At 54.2% G+C, this 23247-nt stretch overlaps 2 protein-coding genes across 2 annotated transcripts; one reads left to right on the top strand and one right to left on the bottom strand.

The window, feature by feature from the left end:
• The first annotated feature begins 143 nt into the window (after positions 1–143).
• On the top strand, positions 144–15460 carry CSUI_006373 (sel1 repeat-containing protein). Its single transcript, XM_068066535.1, has 12 exons — positions 144–1882; positions 2567–3771; positions 3984–4209; positions 4787–4897; positions 5611–5723; positions 6257–6604; positions 7138–7928; positions 8771–8864; positions 9340–10598; positions 11199–11612; positions 11945–12301; positions 12765–15460. The coding sequence occupies exons 1-12, from the start codon at positions 885–887 to the stop codon at positions 13485–13487; spliced, it is 6639 nt and encodes a 2212-aa protein (XP_067921488.1). The 5' UTR covers positions 144–884; the 3' UTR covers positions 13488–15460.
• Positions 15461–19483: 4023 nt separating this feature from the next.
• On the bottom strand, positions 19484–19766 carry CSUI_006374 (uncharacterized protein; the record flags this gene model as incomplete). Its single annotated transcript, XM_068066536.1, has 1 exon — positions 19484–19766. A coding segment is annotated over one exon (282 nt), but the record flags the coding sequence as incomplete, so codon positions are not given.
• Positions 19767–23247: the final 3481 nt, after the last annotated feature.

Genomic DNA, 23247 nt, shown 5'->3' on the forward strand with positions numbered 1-23247 from the left:
GTTGTGCAGCGGGCACTACAACTACCAAGTTTGCTTGCGCAGCTGCAGCCGTCATCAGGCGGCAACACTAGCAAAATCCTGTAATACTACCCAGCGCACCCAGAGGAAGTATGTGTAAGCTCGCTCAGCGGCACCCCAAGCATGTAATGTCGTCTGGGAATCTGGGCCCCGGCTGCGCGCCAGACTGCGACTAACGAATCCGTAGCGCGACCAAGACGGGATTTTTGAAGGTGAGCGCTGAGCGGTCATGGATAGGCGATCCAGGTAGACGCTGCTGGCGCTTGTTGGATTGTGCGGACAGCATCGCTAACCGAGTGATTGTTTCAGAAACTCGGGTTGCTTCATTGCCCCAGGACAGCACTGCTTTGTGACCGCATAGGGCACGGGCCACTGCAAAGCTGTGCGGTTCATCTTGTGAGTCTAAAACCTGAGCAGCAGTTATTCGGTGAAGCGCATCTGGAGTGCGGACGTAGCAGAAGAGCGAAAGGGGTGTTTCCAATCCGAGCAGGGACTCAAATGGAGCACCCGGGGGGGTGAGTTGGGAAGATGTTTTCTCCTGCTTTTCTGTTTGCGCGGACATGCGGCATTTGGTTTGAGTCGGTGGGCAGTTCTTTAGAGCCGTTCTTGAGTTTTTCCTAGGTTCACTGACGATTTTGTCTTTTTATCTAGAATGTACGTCAAAGGGCCCTAGTCGTGTCACGAAGAACGCCGCGCGAGCCACATCACTTCGCGGCGGAGTCTTCGTATCATTGCGTGCTTTTCACGATATTACTCACTTTGTCGATTTGCAGTAGTTTCCGGTTTGTTACATCGTAGCCTCCTCTGGATGGACTGCTCTTCTGAAATCGGTTAGAAACCTCGGTATTTCGAGCAACGCCTTTGCAATGGCTCGTCCGTCGCTCTCGGACCGGGTCATGATTGCCCGACTCCAATGTCACACGTATTCAGCTCCTCACCGTCCGTCTTCGCATTCGGCTTCATCTTATCGACGCCATCTTGTACGCTCAGAGCGTTCTGAGTTTCGGGGCGCATCGACGGCAGTTCGGACCACCGGGAGAGCTCTTACAGGCGGCGTCCCTTTCCGGCGGATTCCTGGTCGGACATCTGAACGTCTTGCCTCATCCACACCACCGTCTTCCTCCTCCAGTACTTCTCAAATGGAGTCGGACAGTGCCATTTCGACGTTTCCCAGTCCAGAGTGTGACACGTCTCGGCGACGGCAATGTGACAGTCCAACTGTACGTGCCTCTCCGCTCCGGCTTATTTCTTCGGGGTCATCAGCCTACCTTCCAGAGCGCCGCTCTCTTCTAGTACCCACACTGTCTTTGTCGAGCCTTTTTATTTGCCTTTCTTTTGTCGCACTTGTCGCTACTACTCGTGGTTATTCCTGCACGGAAGAGCCTGCAGGTGCCAGCGATTTTGTCTTGTCCTGCACCCCGGCCCGAGGCCTTTCTGGCATGTTTTTCGCGGCTGCCCAGGAGACGGAAGACGACTCTCACTTCTCACTCGAAGATTCCGGGGAGTCAGAAGGCGAGATAGATGAGTCTGACGATTATTTCACAGACGAGAACACCGATGCCGCCACTCATAGGATATATCATCATGGTGACAAATACTATCGAGCAGTGCCCCTCGCGGACTTGGGTGGATTGTTGCGAGGAATCCGGGCAAGTCTCCCTGAAAATATGCTGTCCGACCAAGAGTGGTATGAAGTAACGGATGAAATTAGCACGAAGCTGGAACTCCTGGACCGGCGCATGTACCCTCAAAGTCTGCTGGAGGCCATCGCGGACAATGAGGCGATGGAACAGGGGGCGCTCGTTACACCTCTTGCTGACGAGGAATTGACGGAAGAGGGAGCTAGGGCGTACGAGCTGGAAAAGTAAGCTCTTTCTGGAACTCCAAAGAAATCTGACACTGAGTTGACCTAATTTGCGTTTTCCGGTGAGGCACTGATGCCCTTATTGGTATTTCTTCCGACAGTTTGAGTGCTTTCTGTATCCACGGTAGAAGCTCTCTTCAGCAAAGCTCAGCTCGAGAGTGTGAAGGCATGGTGTCTGTTTGTTGTGTATTTGGATATGCCTCTTGATACGTCTGTGTGAGAACGGGGCACCGTGCGCTTGCGGAAGCGTCTTCAGTCAAAACTGAAATGGTTGCAACTCGGCGCGGTTTTCGGAGAGAGGGAAAAGAAGCTTTTGCTGGGTCGCCGGCGGATGGGGGACACAACCGTTTTACATGGTTTCCGAGAGGGCGTTTCAGACCAGCGTGTGATTCTAAGAGGAGTAACTAAGAATCGCTTGACTGCTTTGGTAGCGGCCTGAGTCCACTTGACAGACTCTCCTGAGTAACCGAAGCGAGCGGCTCACGAGAGCTCACAACGCCGGACTCCACCAGTACACTGCGCTATGGCGTTGGCCCGGCGGTTGTTACTGTGGACTGCTCTTATTTTTTGTAAGAGCATTCTCTCTCTGATAATTACGCAGAACCCCGCGTGTCTTTTGTAGTTGGTCCTTCGCGTCATTCGCAGTTCGATATGTCATTGTATTGTCACGCATCTTCCATGCAGGACTGCAGAGGCTGTGAGAGAAGTTCTGCGTGCACAGCTAGGATTGAATTTCTCCCCTCCTGTGCCTTCTTCCTCATCCTCTTCGTCAATCCACTCCCACACTCCTGTTGTCCCAGGAGATGCAGAGCAGCCCAGCCACGGAGCCTCAGCTTCAGCTACTTCACACAGCTTCTCGCTGGATAGCCAGGAAACTTCTGAAAGTGAGCAGAGACCACCGGAGGCGGTCTCAGGTGGACGTTCTAGTGAGGGGATGCAACCTGGGACGCAGTCTTCTACTGCCGTTGTCTCTTCTGAACCGTCCACTGCACATGTACCTGGAGCTGCCGGAGCTTCTCTGCCGGACACGGTAGGAAGTGCGCCTGGAGGCGGCTCACCTGCGGGTTCTGCTCTTCGTGCCGGCATCGACTCGCAAGCCTCGGTTTCTTCGCCCTCCGTCGCTATACTTCCGCCTCACGCGTCCGGCGTCGCACAGGGTATACAAGACAGTACCTCTGAGGTAACCGAGAAAAAGACAGAGAATAGAGGTGACGAGCGGGAAGGTGGAGACGCATCACGTGCTGCGGAACAGCGGACGGATCTCGGAGACGGCCAGCCTTTGAAATTAGGAAAGGTCGCGTTCCGCCCTGGCGACTACGAGTATCTCATATTGAGGATGTCGAAACCCTCCAAGTTCAGAGGAGATTTCCGCGGCTCGGCATTTCGAGACAGACGCGGCCCTTTTGATCGGAGGGCACATCGACGGAAACGCGGCTCCCGTCTCACCAGAGGCCCATCTGTTGTGCCGACAGAGGAATCAAAGCAGTTGAATGACTTCGGGGAGTTTTATGTCCTTTTGCACGCTCTTCTGTCGCATCATCGCACGGGCTTCCCGAAGACTAACCCCCTGCCTGACCCTCCAGCATTCCTCTTCGAGAAGAGAGCCGCGCAGGAAGGTGTTGGCCGACAAAGTAGTTCTGACAACGACATGAGTGAACTGGTGTCGGAACTGAATAGTCAGCTCGGGCAGTTGTCGAGGGAGAACCTCAGAAAGCTGAGAGCCGAGGCTTTTGGGGCTTGTGCGTTCTTGTCCTTTTTTGGGTTTCCGGATGAAGAAGGCAGACTTCAGCTTCCTGGCGGGTGGCCGCGGGATCTTGAGCTTGCGCTGCAATGCGTCGTTGAAGGCAACAAAAACCGGCAATTCTGTGCGACCTGCTTCCTCATTGATGGTGAGATGTTGAACCACCAGCGAATTACGCGGACGCACAGTGGCGGGACTGCTGTCCCCCCCTTTTCTCTGCTCCTACAGTTCTACTGTAATGCATGTAGGTGCGCGCCCGCCCGGATATGAACGAGTCATTTGTGCCCTGGGCCTCGCGTTCCTCACTGCTGCCGACTTCAGCACTGTCTCCCGTGTTGTGCTGGTTGTGGAGCGCTGCAGGTCTTGCCACAGCGCTGGGTTTTCCCCCAGTCGTTGCGCGCTCTGACGCCTGGGCAGTATCGCACGAAGCAGGAGTGAAGAGTCTCTATGTGTTGCATCGACGACAGGATGAGTATAAAGCCCCCGGTTTACTAGAAGAACAAACAGGTTCCTTGAGTGACCGTCGCAGTGCTCTGGAAGGAAAGGAGGAGATGCTGGTCGCGCGCTCAAAAACATTGAAAACCACGTGAGTGTTCATGTACGGCAAGCGTTGAGGGATGCAGAGGGGCAGCACGTCCGTATCAAGGGAATGAGACGGAGTTTTATGTGTCCACAGGGGCCTTGAACGTAAAATTTCTTGTAGCTGCTCCCCTTGTCACCCGAGGAAAGTACAGCGATGTACCGGTTTCCCGTTTATATTCCTGTAGAGCTCGCAGTTGTTTTCCGAAAAGATAAAGTCACAGGGACGGCCGGTCTTCAGGTGTCCGAGTCCGGGGGGGGGATCACCGAATCTTGAACCTGCGTATACTGAGCCATCCCTCATCGAATGTCATCGTGGGTCATTCTTGTCAAACGGTGTAGGTACCGCTAGTTCAGTGGTACAAGTAGTCCCCCCAGGTGCTGCTCCACAGGGGACGAGGGCGGATTGTTGAGGGAAGCTCTGCCGACGCTGATTGTGAGAGTAGGGAGGAGGGGGTACGGCTCCACGATGGCGGCAGTACCGCGTATCGCTCAGCTCTGTTGTTCTTTGACTGGCCAGCAACATTCCCAAGAAAGTGATCGGAGTGTCGTCCCTCTCTTCTCATGTCCGTAACTACTTACAGTTTCGACAATCCTTTGATCAAGTATGAGATGGCAGCGCAGATGGGCGACGCCAGGGGAAAGCTTGTGACTGCGTACTACCTCCGCACAGGCTTGGGAAGTCCGGACTACAGGTATGAACAGCTGATCGTTTGTCAGCAGCAAGTCTAGTTCACACGATTGGATGTTTTGCACTCAAGCCAACAGTCTGCTAGCCAGATGATACTTCAGAGAGCTAAACAAGGTAAGTGCTAACGTCACTTCCAAGTCCCAACACAAGTGTAAAGACTTAAAGAGGCAGTCTTCACGCCGTACCGTCCAATAATGAAATGAGCATCATGGCCGAGCATAGGAGGGATCACGGTGTTCTTTGAGAACAACGAGGTTGAGTGAGAAGTGTTTCAGTTGCTGGGCTCTTATGCGGCGTCAGGAAACGTGGGCGAGGATCGCGTTTGCTAAGGAAAGCTGTAGCTTTTGCCGCGTATCGACTCCGGACTACGAACACGGATGCCACTTGTGTTTCCGGCCAGGCAACAAATGATCTGGGTCTGGTTTGTTAGATCGCCAAGGCACCAGTCTCTCTTCGAATGCATCACTCTACCTGTTCTAGAAAGACGAGGTTTGTTCGCTGCCCCTGGGTCATGAATGTGTATGGAAGTCTATGTGGGTTCTGAGAGAAGGATCAGCTTTATGTGTTTGTCATGTTGCTAGTAAGGGAAATAAACACCATAGCGTCAGAGGACATTTAGGGATTGAAATGCCGCCTCCCCTTGTCGGCTTCGCGCGTGTCAAATTTGTGGAGTGTTCTGAGGGTCCAGACTTCTTTCTTTTTCTCTACTTCGCACAGGTATAACGGGGACAAGCAAGCTGAAGGCAGACCCAACCTCTCGGAGGACTACCAGCGATACGCAGCAAGTTCTGATCGGTTGAGAAAGTCTAGGAGTTCCATCGAGCGATTCAGTAAGCCTGGGGAAGTCGAAGACGTAACACATTTCTTGGCGTTTCTTTCTCCACTCCGCTTTGCTAGTGGCAAGTATGGGTATCCTTTCGTCCAAGCAGCATCTTGGTGTATTCCCGAACAAGCGGTATCTTCGTATCGCCTCCGCAATGCAAGTGACGCGTGGTCTCGTCATTAGCGTACATTGTAGGTAGCGTTGCAGCTGTTATGTCGTAGAACGTTTCCGCGTTCCTTCTTATTGCATCTCATCCTCGAATTCAATCATGTTCACATGCACTTGTCCTTTCTCCTCTCAGAGAAGAGCCACTGCTCACAGTTCTGTGTTGGGGAGTTCGGCATGATCTCGCATGGTGGCACCATAAGAAAGTGCATCCTTGCTTTGTTGTCGACGGGTTCTACACGATGCTTGTTACGCTCTTGTCACGTCAGTCTGCACGGACTAGTTTGTGATTTTGTGCCTATGTAGGTGCCCGCACACTGCATTATGAACTGTTCTGTAGCTTCTGGATCCGAATCGTTTTTTCGTGATGATCAGATGCGCTAAAACCTTCCGGCGAGTCTTGTATAGCGGCGCTGAAGCATGTGGTGGAAGTCGGCAGCGACGCAACTGAGTTCGGCAGTCTTCAAGTTTTGCCTCAGTTTCTCTTGCGGAAAGGTTTGGTCACTACGGCGTATCAGCATGCTGATTTCACGGCGAACAACAGCACGTCTCCTCTTACTAAGATCTCAGTCGCCGCTGCCGATGCAGGAGAATCAAATCCTGGTGGAGCGGGGTCTGCGTCCAGTGAGGACTATGCTCTGCTTGTCCAGAGTTTGGCAGAGGATGGGAATCCCAGTGGACTCACGGCACTCGGTGATTTATATTTTCACGGCCACGAAGCAGGTGGGTTTGGTCAGAGATGAAGTTTTGGTAATTTGATACGTCCTGTCTATGTTTATACTTCTCTCCGGTCGCCAACGTTGGTTTTTTATTCTGAACAAACTCACGACGTTTGTATTCTTCAGTAGTTCCGTCGGGCGTCGTGTACTTTGATATACACTGTGGGCAATCTATGAGACGCAACAAATGTTTGTGCACTTTTGCTACTTGAGTGCGACCAGCGTCAGAACAAGGTGTCCTTGGTCACTTGGGTACGACGTTCAGTGGGGACGTGAAGACCTGGAAGCTTCAGAGTGTTGTTGGGTCGCTTTTGACAGCCAGAGTGTCTGGTTTTAGATAGCTGTTGTGGGACGGTTTCTCGTCGTACCTGTTACAGTTTTGACTCCAGTCCAAGCTCAAAACACAGGTTGTTCGTTGATCTTGGCCGCCACTGATTGAACGTATTCGTATGCTTACATCCGAAACTTCACTGCAAGTGCAGAGGAAGGGGAATCCAGATAGTGCTGGGAGGGATTCCCGCGTTTGTCTTTTTACAGGAGGCATTCCTAGAGACGTTAATCGCGCTACGGAGCTGTGGCTGTCAGCAGCGGCAATGGGTGATGCGAGCGCGGCAATGGCGTTAGCCTTCCTCCTTCTGGGAGATCCGAGGGACCTAGGAAGGGACAATGAAAGCGCGGGGGGAGAAGGTCAGAACGCTTCGTCTGAGGGACGGGGCGGGGCGACGGGAAAAAGCTCTTCTCGTGACGTATCCGAAAAGGGTTCGGAAGACGACGGTCTTCGCGCTGAATCGGGTGCGGTGCACACTGTAAACAGTGGGGGGAGCTATGTGTCAGCTGGTTCCGGGTCATCAGCTACTTCGACTCATTCGGCTTCGTCTTCTCCCTCATCGACTAGTGCGTCCGTTACTCACAGCAGGGATACTAGTCAAGTTACCGGATCTGCACAGGCCCTTGAGGAAGTAGGCGCTGGCGATTTTGGATCAGTCTTGGGGTTTGGAGGAGTAGGAAGCTTGTTTTCCACCGTTTTTTCCTTTTTCCGAGGCGCCGGAGGGACAGAGGAAGCTGAGACAGGATCACTTTCTTGGTTAAGTGATGGCGACTTCGAGGGGACAGCACCGGGGAGTCCAGCAGGACAGACTATACGTCATGGGGGTGAGGGGACGGGCGTGGTCGGCTCGCTTATCGGGCGGCTTTTCGGGGGCTCTGGAGAGCAGATAGCCGATAAAGAACAGGAGGGGGACCGAACCACTCCTGAAGGAGGTCTGGATTCGATTCTACGGGCTCGAAAGAAGGGAGAAAAACACCCGGCTGAACCGTTTCTCAAGCAGGTTAGATCGGGGAGCTATTGAGTTATTGGTGCCTGGTCTATATGTCTGTACAAACGTGCGTATGTATTGTGGTGGCAGGTCCACGACTTCGTGTGTACCTTGCACGCCATTAGGCAGCGGGAGTAACGCGCAAGTCGAGGCTGCAAAGGCTGGGACCGCATGTTGTCTCGGCTTGTCGTGAGTGTTGTGTGTGTGTATCTACCCCACTCAGTATCATGTGTTTTCACCCCTGTGTTTCTTCGGATACCCGTGCGGCTGCCGCGCAGCATCAACCAGCAGCTGGATTGGCAGCAGAAGACAGGCTGGCAACCCAGCTCACTGTACTGATGTATGCAGGGTCGCTGAGTGTTGGTTATACTCACACAGTCCAGGGTTTCGCGGAATAACGTGGCGTGTCTCCCTCTGAATCGGCCGCTTGTACTGCGGGTTATCTGTGCCTACAGACGGGTTTTCGCGGAGGAGCGGTTCCGTCTCTAGCATAATCGTGAACATCATGTGTACCGCTATGACTGAACACCTTTCTGCGTAGATTTATCAGCGTACGGGGCGGTCGTTTGGCTTCAACATAGGTTTTCACACCTATCGCCTGTCTAGTTAGCAAAGGTAGAACAACGTCGTACTGGCCGGTAGTTCTGCGCAGCGTGTGGGGGTCCTCTTTGTGGAACATTCGATCCCAAGAAGACAGCAAAGTAGCCGAGGTGCATCCTGTGGTGGAGCTCCTGTACTTAGTTTTAGTATTCGCTTGTGCATTTCGTCTCATTGCCTCGAAGTAGGAGAGAAACAGAAGCGCTGCGAACGCATCGTACGTGCTACGCTTTGAGGTCGTTGCTTGATTCTCTTAGGTCATCAGAGATGGTGAAGGGTCAGCCCCACATCTGGCCCGCTACCTTGCCTATCGTCTCGGAATCGAAGGCTACACAAACACCACTCTTGCAGGTTAGGAACATTGTCGCTAGCACTTTTTCATGTGTTTAGGACATGCAGCAGGATGTGCGTGTCTCTTTCCTGTCCCTTTTTCGCCGAATACTCAAAGTGCCACTGTGCCTGATTGCTTCTTGGGCTCCGATGACGTTTGTTGCAGTTCGGAGGTTCGCAGTGTTTTCTACGGTCATGTTACCGTATTACGCAGTGTAGACGGCGCTAAACTCCGGATGCAAACGGACACGCAGGTTTGATTAGCTCTGTGATCCGAGCAAGTCTTTATTCTCCACTTCATTTGTCCTTCACTCCGAGTGACAGTGCGTGTGAGCAAGTTATTCATTACGGTTGCTCTTCAAGTTTCCTTTCTAGCTAAGCGGCGGAAGTGTATCCTACTTGATGTTCGATCGCTGGCCTTCTTGGGTGCGAACAGTGTCCTTTACCCTGGAGGTTTCCTGCGTTCAAGGTGTGTTGCCAATTCTGCCCTTCACAGGTGAGAGCCTGAAGACCGCCGCGGAGTTGGGAGACAGCAATGCACAAATGCTGTATGCCAATGCTCATATGAGCGGCGTGCGTCCGTCGTCAATAACGGCATATCCTTCGGCTTTCTTCCCCAACGGAACAGATATCTCCGTGGCATTTGATTATTACACCAAGGCTGCAGAGCAAGGTCGCTTGGAAGCTCTCTTCAACGTGGGGATCTTGACTCTCCAGGGCGCAGGTGTACCTACGGCTTCCTCTGTGGCATCCTCCACTCCTCAGTCGGGGTCTGCTTCCTCTTCTCCAAGTGGTGATACTTTGCGAAGCTCCCTCCCCGTTTCTTTATCTCACAATCCAGAGAATCCTGCGTCTCGGCGATCGATTGTCGATCGCTGCGTGGATGCTTTTGCTATTCTTCAAAAAGTAGCATTTACACATCCGTCGGTTGCGGTTCTTCATGAGATGGTGTCAAGGGCTTTCATGAAGAACGACCTAACAGGAGCATTATTAGCGAGCGTATTGCTGTCTGAATTAGGTCACATCAGCGGACACGTCAATGCTGCTGCTTTATGGCCTCGCGTTACCATGCGGCGCGGTAATCTCAAAGCGGGACTGATGGAGATGCTCCAGGAAGTCGCTGGGAAAGGCAGAGGTTCTGATGGCAGTTTGCAGAAAGAACTTGTGACTCAGAGGGGCCCGGACAGAAGAGTGGAGAACGGGAAGAAGAAGCCTGAGGGGAGAAAGGTCTCTACAGAACGAGAAAAGGTGGAGCTCGGGTGCAAGCCTACCTCGTCTTTTTCGCTTGATCCTGAGTTCCTTCTTCCGCAGGCCGACTATCTTGACTCCCCGACAAAGGCGATTTTGTCAGCTCCCCAGAAAGCTTCTCGCGCCTCGTTTTTCCCGTCGTCCTGGATTTTTGCGTCGGTGTTGTCTGATAGTTCAGCCGGCTTGGAGACCGCTGGAGCGAACCCGGGTCATTCAGGTCACACGGTCACATCTGAGGAGAAAAATGGCAGAGAACACGAGCACGAGAATTGTCCCGCTCCGTCTCGTTTCATGGTGTATTTGCGTCACCTTCGCGTGTCAGAGTTTTTGCGATGCTGGGCACGTCCACATGGGGAGTCGGGGTGGCTTGAAGCGTTGCAAGAGGACTTCCCTTTTCTCAAGGAGTCGAGGTTTCTCGAGCCGTCGCGAGTCCTTCACTCTCTGGAACAAGCGGAGAAGGAGGGCAACGTATGCAGTTTCTATTTCCTTAGACGCGCCGCAGCCGAGGTAAGGCAGAACTACTGGGATGCAATGATATAGAAGAAGAAAGGTATTGGTATTGCCGTGCAAGAAAATCAAACCTTCTGTTCGTCGTCATCCCCGTGATTCTTTCAACGCTCGTCGTCGAGCATTGCTTCCTTGTTCTGAAGCGGCAAAGTATATCAGGATACACGGGGGATACACGGCTCACTGGTCAGCACAGGACGACGCCATGACTTATGGGAACCCCTGGGTCACTGACCTACCAAAATGATACGGATCAGGGTTGGATTGTGTGTTCGTCGTTTTGTATACAACTAGTCAGTAATTATTTTGCATTCACCGTATAGGTAACGCTCCTTCTCGTACGTCCATAGTTCTAGACCCTTGACAGCGCGGCACCCGGGATGGGCGTTTAGTCATCCTTTACGTACACAGTGCGAAACCGTGAACATCTATCGGGAGGATATTTTGTATATACAGGCGAAGCGCCCTCCTGCGGGACATAGCTAATGTCTCCCGTTGCGTACTACTTGTTTGGTTATGTGCTATATAAATATATATGTATACATGGAAAGGGCGAGTAACGTGAGTAGGATCTGGCACACTATCGTGTTGTTTTATCAGGGAGACGTAACAAGCATGCTAGATCTTTCGGCCGCATATGACCAGCTGGCGCTGCGACATCGAGAGAGGCAACTAATCGTAGAGTCTACGTTCCGTCGTCGCTTCGAACGTATGAAGCATCGCGGCAGTGGTGGACGAGCGGTCCCCCTGGGGAAAGGCAGTCATGCCAGTGCAGAAGAGTACGGTGGCCTCAGCTTGAACTCTGACGTACCTTTGTCTGGAAAGGGAGATAGATTTGCGGCGCCGGAGTGGATCAGGCAGATGTTGGAAAAGGCGGAGGCTGCAAGCCTGAGCGCATCGTTTTTCTGGCGAACGAGTGCGGGAGAGCGGAAAGATGGGCGGGCCCTGTTGGAGCTCGGCCAGGCGCTGGAGATGGGAAAAGGTGTCGCGCAGAACAGGACCGAAGCATATAAGGTCTGGCCCGATTCTTTTTTCGGGAGCAGGTCGCTGCATGCCTATATGGATACACGTCAGGGATAAGTGGGGAATTGTGAAGTTTCGACGTATGGATGTTTCATTGGTCGCTGCAGACGCCTCTGACAGACGTGTTTGAGATGGCCTTGGGTAGAGATACTCATGTGTCCGTGCCTGTCTCTCTTCATATTCTGAACAGTCCCCGTGCTCAAGTATTTGAACGCTTTTCAAGAAGGTCACTTTCCTGAAGATAGCTTGGTGATTTAGAAGTGGCGCTGAATCGACATACGCGTGCTTCTCGGATCTGCTTATCTTTTTTTCCGTACTTTCAGCTATACTGGGGTCTGGTTACGGACAGCAAGCATTCTGTATCGAGCAGGTTTCTTGGAGTATTGGCTCTCGGGCGGACGACGCTTTCCTGGCTTCACAGAAGGGTTTTTTACTGCGCTGTCCAAGTCTACAAGTGGGTGAACAGGGTATACGAACACGGAAATAAGTCTCCGCGTACGTCCTTGTCAGGCCATGATGACGCAGGGGACAGGCCAGCAAGGGCAACACCAACACATGCGAGGCAAAAGAGGTCGGGTGGAGGCCAAAATGAACCGAGCAGGGCCAAAAGCTCGAGTGACGATTTGGGAGCCGACGATGACCCTGCGCCTCTATACTGGATCTATAGCTGGCGAGTCCTGGTGAGTCGGATCGTTTTCTAGAAATAGAAAGCACACCGTGTCTCTGTCCTGGGGAGGAGATGACGGAAGCAAGAAAAGCGGATTTCATGCAGCCTCTCGTGTCCCAATTTGGGACTCGTGCCGAGTCTGTTTTACCTCTACGTGGATGCGAATCAGCCCATACAACTTTTACGTGTATTCCTATAGCTGCATAGTTGCACCGTTGTCCGGCTTGAGGTAGAAGCGCTCTAACCTGCAGACCAGCTTCACTCAGCTACCGGCTTTGCGTACTATCTCGCGAGGACGTTCTGTGCGTGTTGATGCTTTGCGATTTTTTCCTGTCATCCGGCTAGAAGCGTTCATTCCGGCAACAGTATGCGTGCTCAAGTAAGGGACAGTTGAGGGGGCTCGCCTGCTGTTGTTCGCTTCAAGGGTTTCCAGAAGGATTTCGGGCAGTGCGCTTCCTTCTGCGTGTGGTGTTCAGGAGCAAGTTGGTTCAGAAGGACAAAGCCAGGTGTGGAGTCGTCTGCTGGTAGTTTACATTCTCGTCTTCCTTGCGTCTGTGGTAGCAGTCCTTACTGCTGCGCACGCGCGCTGGCTTACCTCAACTAACAGGTCCCGTTCTCCGGCGACTGCCTCGCCTCCTGGTTCGAGTGGCGCTACTAGGGATGGGCAAGGAAGCGCTGTCTCATCGTCTCAGAGCAATATCCAGTCGCCACTGCGTGGTGTAACAGGTGACGGTCTGATTTCGCGTGATCTCTCAAACAGGTTGCAAGAGGCCTCGGAGGATAGTCGAGAAGGGGAAGAAGGGGAACTGCGCATGCGGCAGGAGGAAGGCAACAGAGGTTACCGAAGCAGTGCTCCTGCCAATGCTGACTTTTCTGCGGACAGTGTCTCTAAGGGACGTCCACTCAAGAGTGAAGCCAGATTGACGGGAAGCAGCGAGAATGAGGAAGTAGATGCCTGGAAGCCCAGTTTCGGTGACGCAAATCTGTCGCGCCATCGTGTGACAGGGGACAGTCGAGGTGCCGGGAAGGAACAGGAGGCACCACAGCGGGCACCTCCAGGCAACGGGAGAGAGGATATTGCTGTCTTGGTTTCCGGTAGAGTATGTGGTGTCCCGGCAGAAGACGGGGAAGCAGGGCAAAATCATGGTTTGCGTCGCAGGCCTGAATGGCAGGAGCGTGCGGCACGGGGAACGGAATGAAAGTAAGGAGAAACGTTCCAAACTGATCAAGCCTGTCCTCGGCATTCTGGACAGCCGCTGTGGCAGTGACGGCCAGTCCTCAAGCTTGAACACAGTGCTGCCCACTGCGGGGACGCTGGGTCGGCTGAGGGAAGAGAGATCCGGGGCTGTAGTCCACATGAGCCAGCGTCCCGGTGTTGCTTGCACAGTGGTGTATGATGAAATGCGTTCTGAACGGCTGGCACAGGGGTCCCAGCCGTTCAGAACTAGCAGCCGGACATCTTTCCCGTTTGGCTGCTTGCTCGCGTGAAGTGTTTTATTTGGGAATATCTGTTTCTCTAAGGGTGCGGGGTGCATTCGTGAGTAAGCACAAGTGGACGATGGGTGATTCGTTGGCCCAAATGAGCTTGCTGGTGCGTGTTTAATTGTTGCAACCACAAGGTGATAGATTGCTCTGATAGGCTGTAGCCGTTACTGGGCAAAGTGCTTTTGACTGGTGTGGCCCGCGACGGGAGCTCTCTGGGCCTGTGCCTGGCGGGAGAAATCACGGTTTAGGCCGCAGGTCTGACTGACGCGACCGTGCGGCACGGGGAGCGGAATGGAGCCAAGGAGAAATGCCTCCGAACTGATTAAGCTTGTCATCGCTGTTCTGAGCAGCCGTTGTGGCAGTGGTGGCCGGTCAAGGTGAACACAGTGCCGCCCAACTGTGGGGACGCTGGGCAGGTTGAGAGAGGAGAGGGTCCGGGCGTGTAGAAAGGAGCGGAGAAGGGAGCGTTTGTGTTTGCGCGAAGTCTGTGTTGGTCGCTTCGCTGCGTGTGCAATGGCTTTTTCATCTAAGATTGTGGCGGAGAAAGTACTCGGTACGGGTAACTACGTATTCTTATTTTTGCGGAGAGTCAGTTACGCTTACCCGGGCCTTCCGAGCAGGCCACCAAGAGTGCCTGGCGGTCACAGGTTGTGTCGGTTTGGGATGTGGGAACAAGGATCCAACGTAACGATCACCCGTAGTGTCAGCTGAGTTCTTGTTCTGTGGGGCTGTGAATTCAGGGTTAGAGAACTGCGAAGCCTGGCTCGGTCCTGCCTCACAGGACTGTCGTCCAGATGGGCTGTGAGGCAAGCAAGCCAATTTCGAATCGCCTGGAAGTGTGTTAGGGGCACTCTCTCTAGTCTCGTCTCCTTGTCATACGTATAATGATGAATATTTCTTTTCCCAGGAAAGTCCGTCTCTTCGGCATGCTTGTTGTGGAGTCGCCCTGACGTTGCGGCGTACAGCACGAGAAGGGTAGGAAGAGTGGTCCGTCCTCCAGTGCACAGATGTGGAGTGGCGGTCGTCTTCTTCGGTACTAGCACTCCGTACACGATGGTGATGCACACTAGCCGTACTCGGTGCAGGTGGGGCACTCCTGGGTGTTTACCTTCTGTTCCCTGCGCGAGAGCTGTTTCCCGAGTGCGCCGGCTTTTGGGTGTACGCTGGAGAGTTATACTCGGCAGGTGTGAACGGTTAGGAGGACGGTTGCGGATGCGAACACCGGGCTACGCCTCCGGAATTCCAGGATGTATCTCCTACCGTCGTACGTCGTACCCTCCTGAGCACGCGCTTGCGGAGTGTTAACCGGCTGAGTGCCTGCTTTTCGCAGGGAGCCGGGGATTCCGTGCGGTCCCTACTGTTTCACCGCTCTCCGAGTCTCTCGTCAGATTTTTCTTCTCTAAGAGTAGTACGCCTTAGGGATTCGTGTAGTCTCCTGGTAAATCAGCAGGAGCCAAGCACTTCCTAGCGGTCTCGTGTTCCCTCGTGTAATTCTCCTTTTCTGCTGTTCGGGGTTGAAGAGAGTTTGGCGATTCTTTGCTGATTGGGTACTGGACTTGTCCTAGAAAAAATATTTGTGGCGTCTCCTCTGACGAGACGTTCCAGTGCATCGGCACAGCTGGACTGCGTCTTTTTTTGAAACTAAATTGGCCAAAGCCCGTGTTTTTACTAGACGATTGACCCGCTTGCTATAAGGGATGCCAGAGAATTCAACTGGTTCTCTGACGGAGGGACGACACGTGTCACAGTTACCGAGAGATACGCACAGGGTTCGCACACCGGCTCGCGGCACTCGATGTGCGGCACGGCACTCACTACACTCCGCAGCACAGGTGGAGCGGCCGCTCACCGACGTTAGATTTGTCCTGGTAGGAGGCAGTTCACATCGCACCACTTGCCCTTTATCTTTGTTTCGTTTGGCGGTCCTCTAGAAAACTCCGGCTGCTAGAGTTACACAGCGGTTTCCCACTATGCGACACCAGCAGCTGTGATGGCGCTGTACCTAGCTGCTGCGATGCCACTGTACCTAGCTTGGGCATGGCCCTGCGGCTCCAGTATACCCGGCACCCAGGCAGTAAGAAGGGACGGGTCATCTTATTCGCCGCGATGGACAGGAACAGCGGGATGAAAGGATAGGCCAGCCCATCAGCTGTTTCTGACTGCGACGTCAGCGGACAGGTTGATACGCACCGGTTGCCACGGCTCGGAATAGGTGAATCCAGTCACGTCACTTCGGTGGAAGACAAGGGAATCGGAAAAGACGCTTCAGTTGGCCCTCGGTGTGGTCGTCAATTTTGCTCTCAAATAACGTACCACACACTCGGCTACGATGCGAAAGCTTGTCCGTAGCCGCGGGTACAGAGAACGGCGGTAGCACAAACCACAGCTCAGGGAGTCGTCCCTGTCGAGGAAGCATGCAAGTTGTGGTGGAAGCCTGGCCAGTCGCGCAACTTCAGCAGACGCTTCTTTTCTTCAAGCACCTGAATCCCTTTCTGCTGACAACGAAGCAACCGACATGTACAAAGAGAAGCAGCTGATGACGGATGTTCATCAAACCTTCGAAAACTGAAGCAGCTCCAAGACGCGCCTACTTCAAACTGGAAGCACTCAACCTGGGCTTCCTCTCTCATATCTCGCTGGCATGAATTTCACCGTGGCCGGCGAATCCCCTTTTTTCTCCGAATCTTAGGCGGTCTTCACTCCCTAAAGTCGTGCAGCTGCAGCCCACCCCGACCGTCAAAGACCGCCTTTTTGTGCTTACGGACTGGCCCCGTCCCGGCTGACGGGTCGGTACAAGCGCAACCTACCCTCGAAACCAAAAACGTACGGGAACACGCCGCCCACCGAGAAAACTTACGGAATCGCGTGCCGCCTACACACCTGGAGAACAACAGTCTCGTGTGTCTCCCCCCTTCCTTTTCTCTTTGTGTAGCGCCCGTCACTCGAATTCGGCGGCCGGTGGCTCCAAAATTGGTGATGCCGCTGTAATAGCTGGAAGCTGAAGATGGGTGACTTTTGTTCTCCATTCCCCCCTCCAACACGAAGACTTGGCATTCTGTGCTGCAACGAGCTCCTCAGCTCTCCCTGGTCACCCGGGACGTCCGCCGCTCACCTGCAAGCTCACGGAGCTTTCCCGGCGACCAGTCCGTGTAGGGGAATGCCGACGGGAATGGCACGGGCACCAGTTTCTGGAAACCACTCGCGTTCACTGGAGGGGCACCGCACCGAACTCATGTACAGTTTAACGCTCAGCGCGCCATAGTCTGGCGAGTGAAATGTGCCACGGTACTTGACTCCCAGTTCAACGTAGCAATGGTCTCTCCTCTTCTCCCCGCTAGGCTTCATCGGCCTTCCCCCTGCGGCTGCGGTCACAACTGAAGCACCCAGCGCTTCTGCAAGATCGGCAGCCTCACAGGAGTCGTAAAATCCACTTGCACTCCAACGATCTTTTCAGGCACGGTGCAGCTGTAACCGTCCCCCCACCGTTGGCACCCCTGTAGATTCTCCTCTCCTCCCTTTCTTCAGTGTGCTAGGCCCGCTGACAGACTGCCAATACCGCATGGCCTTCGGGCAGATAACAGAGTTCTGCTTCGACCACTGGAGGATGCGAGTAATGTACGTGAGAACACCCTATTGATGTGCTAGTAGGGCACAGGTCAACTGCGGAATTTTTGCAGTGTGTCAACGGCTATTCTCCCAGCCCGAAACACGGGAACTGAGGGCACATGTTTCCCCCTGCACCTTGAGCAGTGACTTCGCGGCGCACGAGTGCACGCCTGCTACTTCGCTTTGTTGCTCGCAGGAAGTACCGTTAACTGGCTTCTACCCAGAACGCAAGTCTTGAAGTACACCCACCGCCATGAACCTTGCGGAGGCGAGGCGCGCGCGGCAAACTCAGGATCCCCAGAGGGGAAGCCTTCCTCTACGGCCGTGTAGAAAATAACAGGCAACAGTGCTATCCCTTTGGCGGCCGGCAGTACACCATGCGGTCGGAGGGCGGACACTAACTGACCTCTGGTTCGAACTCCCTGGAGTACGTCACGTCTCACCCGGAAGACGACTACAGGAAAAACAAGAACTTTCGTAAAGCGTGCAGTCGTCTTGCCGTTGCGTAGCTAAACATACCCTGTCGTCGTCTTGTTGAACCGTCCTTCGACATGATTCCCCGATACAATGACCCCGCACCTCCGACGTGTTTACTCTGTTCCACCGTTCGTCAGACGCGCAGACTCGAAGTCACCGTGAGTAATGATCATCAACCGAGGCGTGTGATGCACTCCTTCGAACTCGTTCCGACGGCAAGAGTCACGCGGCCCGGGTCGACCAACAGGTCCGACTGAAAAAAAAAAATCAGCCCCCCAACTGGGGCAGATCTTTTGGGGCGGCTTCGATCGAGTGAAAAACTCTGGCCGCGTGTTCGTGCTTCGACAGCCGTTCACTCACTTCCTTGCTTATGGTTAGAACACTGCCCGTAAGCCGGATATGCTAACACGGGATCCTTTATTACGTTCTTGCTTTCGGGTGGAACACGGCACATACCTTGGATACGCGAACACGCGATCCTTTACTGCAACTCACGCAGAATCCGCATTCGCTCTGTGTCCCACCTACACTGCCATCACTCGAACGTGCCCTTACTTCAGTAAAGCGTACTCGCCTCCTGCGGCGCGTTGTTCGCAACACAACGGCTGCGTGTCTCCCCTCTTCATGCACGGCGCATTACTGTCACCACGACTTGCAAGAACTACAAACGGCTCGTCAAAACGAATTTGAATCCCCAACGTACCGCCGCACCCTTTCTGAACAACTTCGCGTCGCAGAACCGCAACAGCAACAACAGCCCACTACTGTCGTTTTCACTCCGGTCGGACACCCACACGAATGCGACCGGACACGGCGCGACGTCAGCAGAAAAAGGTGCGTTAGACCTCTCGTTCTGATGAAGTGTCCCTCACGAATGTAAAACGGGAATGGCTTCCCACACGAATGCCACCGAACATCACGCAACGTCAGCAGAAAGACGTGTGTTAGACCTCTCGTTCCACATTAAAGTGTCCCCCAGAAAGTAAAGACGGGAATGGCTTTCTACCTTCTGTCCCGTCTGTAGAACTGAGAAGCGACAAACCACAGCACGGGCGCCCGACGGCTATCAATCATGGCTACACTTTCAGACGAACAACGGGAGTGTCCGTAGCCAGGCCTTTCACAAACATGGAAAGGGCTAGGCAGATGTCTGAAGATGGTGCGAGTCTCGCCTGAGTCTCGGATGCCTGCGTCGTAACTTTACCCCCCTAGCATTGGGGTTTCCGGTACGAGTTGATTTTCTCGGCGTGCTGGACTTCCGAGCACGTCCCGCTGAACCAAGCTTCGCACGACGAGCTACGAGACGCTGCATTTTGTCAAGAAGTTTCGGGTCTCTTACACTTCTTAGGTTCCTTCGTGGCTCCCACGTGGATGTCCCGTAGCCCATCCACTTGACTTTGAAACACTCCTCGCCTGTTCCGCTAACTTTGAAGTCCAGCACATCCTCTACGGTGTATGTCCCCTGTTCGTACTTCAACTTGTCCATTTTCCTATTGAACTTGGGTCCGTATCTCTCAACATACTGCCGCAACTCCCAACTTTCGTCCGCATTCCCCCACTTTACAAGCCACTCCTCCACCCCATTTCTCTTTCTGAATCCGAGTATGTCTACTGGTTCACTACTGTACCGCCGGCTTGGCCACTCATCTTGTGTGGATTCAGAGTCTGATATAAGGACAGAACGGACAGCTGCTAGACTGTCATCCTTGTGGTGCCGAGAATCGTACGTATTCTTCAGGTTCGCTACTTTTCTCATGATAGCTGGTTCGCAAGTGCTCAAGTCTTGTATGTCCATCCACACAGGCCCGGCAACCCCCTCCAACTCGACTTCGCAGTATTGCCGACCGTCTGCCTTTTCCTTAAAAGCGAGCACGTCCTTCACATTCAGTCCACCGGCGCACCCCTCACTCACCGCGCTGGGAGAAGATTCAAAAGAACTCGAGCGTGTGCTCCCGCCTTTGCTGAGTGTGTTCTTCAGCTCCTCCATCTTCGCTCGCCAGTACGATTTGGGCGCGAAATTACGCGTCGGAATCCATGTTGAGATGGGGTACCCCTTCCACTTGACCAGCCACACGAACCTACGGTAAATATACTTCACAGCGATCACATCTTCAACCGCGTACATTTTGCTGGAGTGTACCCGGCTCCTCGCAGCCCCGCGTCCACCGTGCCCTCCTTCACTCTCGCGCCGCATTGTCTACACGCGCCAGACACAACCCCCTTAAAAACATCCACTCCCGGCAACCCCGCAACCGCTAACTCACACGTGTGGTACACGACGCAGTAGCACGGCTTCTCACTGTAGATCACACACAATGGGATACACACCAGAGTATCAACAGAAGGCACTCATTAGTTAGAGAGAGAGTAAGTCTCCCTAACGCGGTGCAAAGAATCACACGGGTGCAGTTGACAGCCGTGTTAATGCACTGTACGCGGCGAACGGATAAACCGGTATGGCTAACTTGCCGCACACACTGGCTGCGCCACAAAGCACACGTCTCACCGCCTCCGCGTCCCGCCGCTGTCGGACCACTCTACCGCACTCAAGGAGTTCGAGCATTTGAGAGCACGTAGTGACCGTTAGATTCGGAAATCGTCGGTTCGTACATTCTTAGACGCACTGTTCTAGGGCGCTTTGCGACGCTCGGCGTGGATGTGGACCCACCAGGCGAATTTGACCCTCCCAGTCAGCACGCGACAGCCACTGACCGACCAGTCGCTGCTTGACTCCGAGTGCGACGGTACCGGCGCATGCCAGTAACAAGCGAACCCTGAGACGCAGAGGCGCCGGAGGGTAAAGCGTAACCTTGGCCGCGAGGCTTGGGGTTTATTTTGCAAGAACGACCACAGCTGAGCTTTCCGGCGGCGTGCAGAAAGGGATGGACATTCGGCATTCTGAAGGTTGAGTGGATTTTCGCTTAGGCAGCCTGCTCCAGCGGCCCGCTGTGGCTGCGGTGCGGCGGCAGCAGACACCGACGCCGTGTCTACCCGTGGGAACAGAAACTTGGTTGTTGCGAGCAGTAGAAAGCTCGTGTACGTAGTTGTACTCATGCGGCGCACGGTTGCGCGCGTTCGAGAGAGATCTCGCGGCCTATGAAATGTTATCTAAGCGGGCAAGGTCAGGAGCTGGCCTCATGGGCGTCACGCTTCGCGGATTGCTCAATGGCCAGTCAATGCAGCATTGCTTTCGCCCTGCTTCGCCTGCTTGCTGTTGTTGGCTGCCGGGTACGCATACACCGTAGCACGTCATTGCCTGGGGGAAGTCCTCAGGGGGATGTCGTCTGCTACGGGCCGGGTAGTTCGAGTTGTGAGCACCTCAACTGGGTCCGGGCTCCCTGACGTGATGCGAGATGTAGGGCAGCATGCGGCACAAAGCGAAGATTTGCCGTCTGACTCGTGGTGCGACAGCGGCGTGTTCCCGCGGCGTCACCGTAAATGAGCGCTTCTGTCGTCCGGACGCAAACCTAGACTCCGAGCCGACACTGCTTGTTGTCTGTGCGTTTGCGGCCTGTAACGCTGCTGACGCGGGTCTGTCCCGTCGCTCGGTGTAATGAAGGCCGCGCCGCAGACTGAGTGCCGTGCCGTGAATGACCGCCGATGAGCCGACCAGTTCGCATGTTTGTCGGTAGCTGTGACACGTGTTGTGCCTCCGTGAGCAAAACAGAAGATACTGCGGCATCCCTTATACCGGGCACGCTCTCGGAAATCACTTGGTCCAGTAAGTAAACAGTTCAGCACTCCCGTTAGAGTTGCCTGATCACTTTTACTCGTTGAATGGGAACAGTAGTACTCACTTCTGAGAATAACTGGTTCTCTCCAGTGGGGTCTGGTGGCAGGGCATCTGTGTCACCTCCGCCGAAGGTTCGCTCCCGCAGAACGGTTCACCGGTGTAGACCCGGCCTGCCAGGAGCACCGCATATAATGGCCATGTCTTCAAGAGGCCCAGCGTGTCCCGGGCACCGTAGCGTCTGTCACGGCACGAGGCTGCCGGAAGCTTTACAAGCTGTGGATCTCCTGCCGTCGCCAGCAATAGTCTCAGCTGCAAACCGCAGCGTCATTGTAGCAGTTCATCTTGGTATTGGCCGCTCGAACGTGGCTATCTTGAGCGGCACACCAGTGCCTACGCTTGCGCGGCCTTCCTCGTGGGCTCTGTTGTGCCTGTCAATGGCGTCGGCGCTTCGTGTTTGTTGGGCATCCGCCAGCGTAGTACGCGCGTTAGGGTGCGTGGCGGCCCTGAACGAGTACTACGACGGTCACGCGCGAGTCAGAAGCACTGAATCGGAGACGTGTGTGTGGGTTGGCCGCTACAACAATGGGCGCCACTAGATACTGCAGTCCACCACAGTGTTCCGAATTGCGACAGTGGCTTGCCTTCACAGCGTCACACTGCCGAAACCCTCTCACTAGAGAGAGGCGAATGCAGGCGCAGAGTCGGCACTCCGTGTTGTCCGGGACATTCGGAGGCCCCACGCGCGCTTCCGAAAATCACCGGCTTCCACTAGAGTGTGTATCTCAGCTCTCCGAGAAGAGTTGAGCAGTGCTAGCACTGTTACCATCGAAACAGTAATCTGTCTAACTAGCAGAGTTATTGATTCTCTCCGGTCGCTTGCCTGCGCACGGTCCACTCGCGACCAGTGTACACTCTCCGCCTGCCTAGCCGGTCCAGTGCCTTCTCGATACCGTAACGTTTCCTGTGGCCCTAGCCATCCTGGAGCCACTACCGCCTACAGAGCTCTCAGCGCTGTGGGCAGTACTCTGGGCTGCGTATTACAGCGTTACGGTAGCAGCTCACCGGAAGACTACTAGCCGAGTGAGCACTCTACCTGCGGGCATATCATCCACCCCCTGCTGAGAATTCCACGACGTCCTCGGCGCGCACGTCTGCTAGCCTGTTCTCTCCGGTTAAACTCTTACCTCTCCTCCCATACAGTCTACAGCTGTATGGGAGACCAGCTTTACCTGGCACTCATGTCCTGCCTTTGCCCCATATGCAACGCTGTGAGGCGCCCAACACCGCTGATCACATCGAGAGCTGGAGAAAATGAATCTCCTGCCGGAACAGTGGCCAGTTGTCCCGCTGACGGCGCTATGCCGTAGTATCGACATCGGACTGTCCGTAGCGCAGCCACCCGGGCGCGGCTGCTCTCAGGCCTCTACCAGACAAAAGCTGCCGCCAACCACAGGCATCTCCTTGCCCCACACGTCCACCAGAAGCGACACCGTCTGGCACCGTGCGCCCCCCATCGACCGCGGTTTAGGGTTTAGTACTGGTATCCCGTTCAGGGATGGTTCGTCCCTCGCGGCACCCAGAAACACTACGCTAATCTCGAGGATGCCATGGTGGTACAGGCAGGTGGTGTATTTTTTGGCCAGTTCTGATGTGCTGAT

The sequence above is a fragment of the Cystoisospora suis genome (assembly GCF_002600585.1).
Source record: "Cystoisospora suis strain Wien I chromosome Unknown contig_3217, whole genome shotgun sequence".
NCBI lineage: Eukaryota > Apicomplexa > Conoidasida > Eucoccidiorida > Sarcocystidae > Cystoisospora > Cystoisospora suis.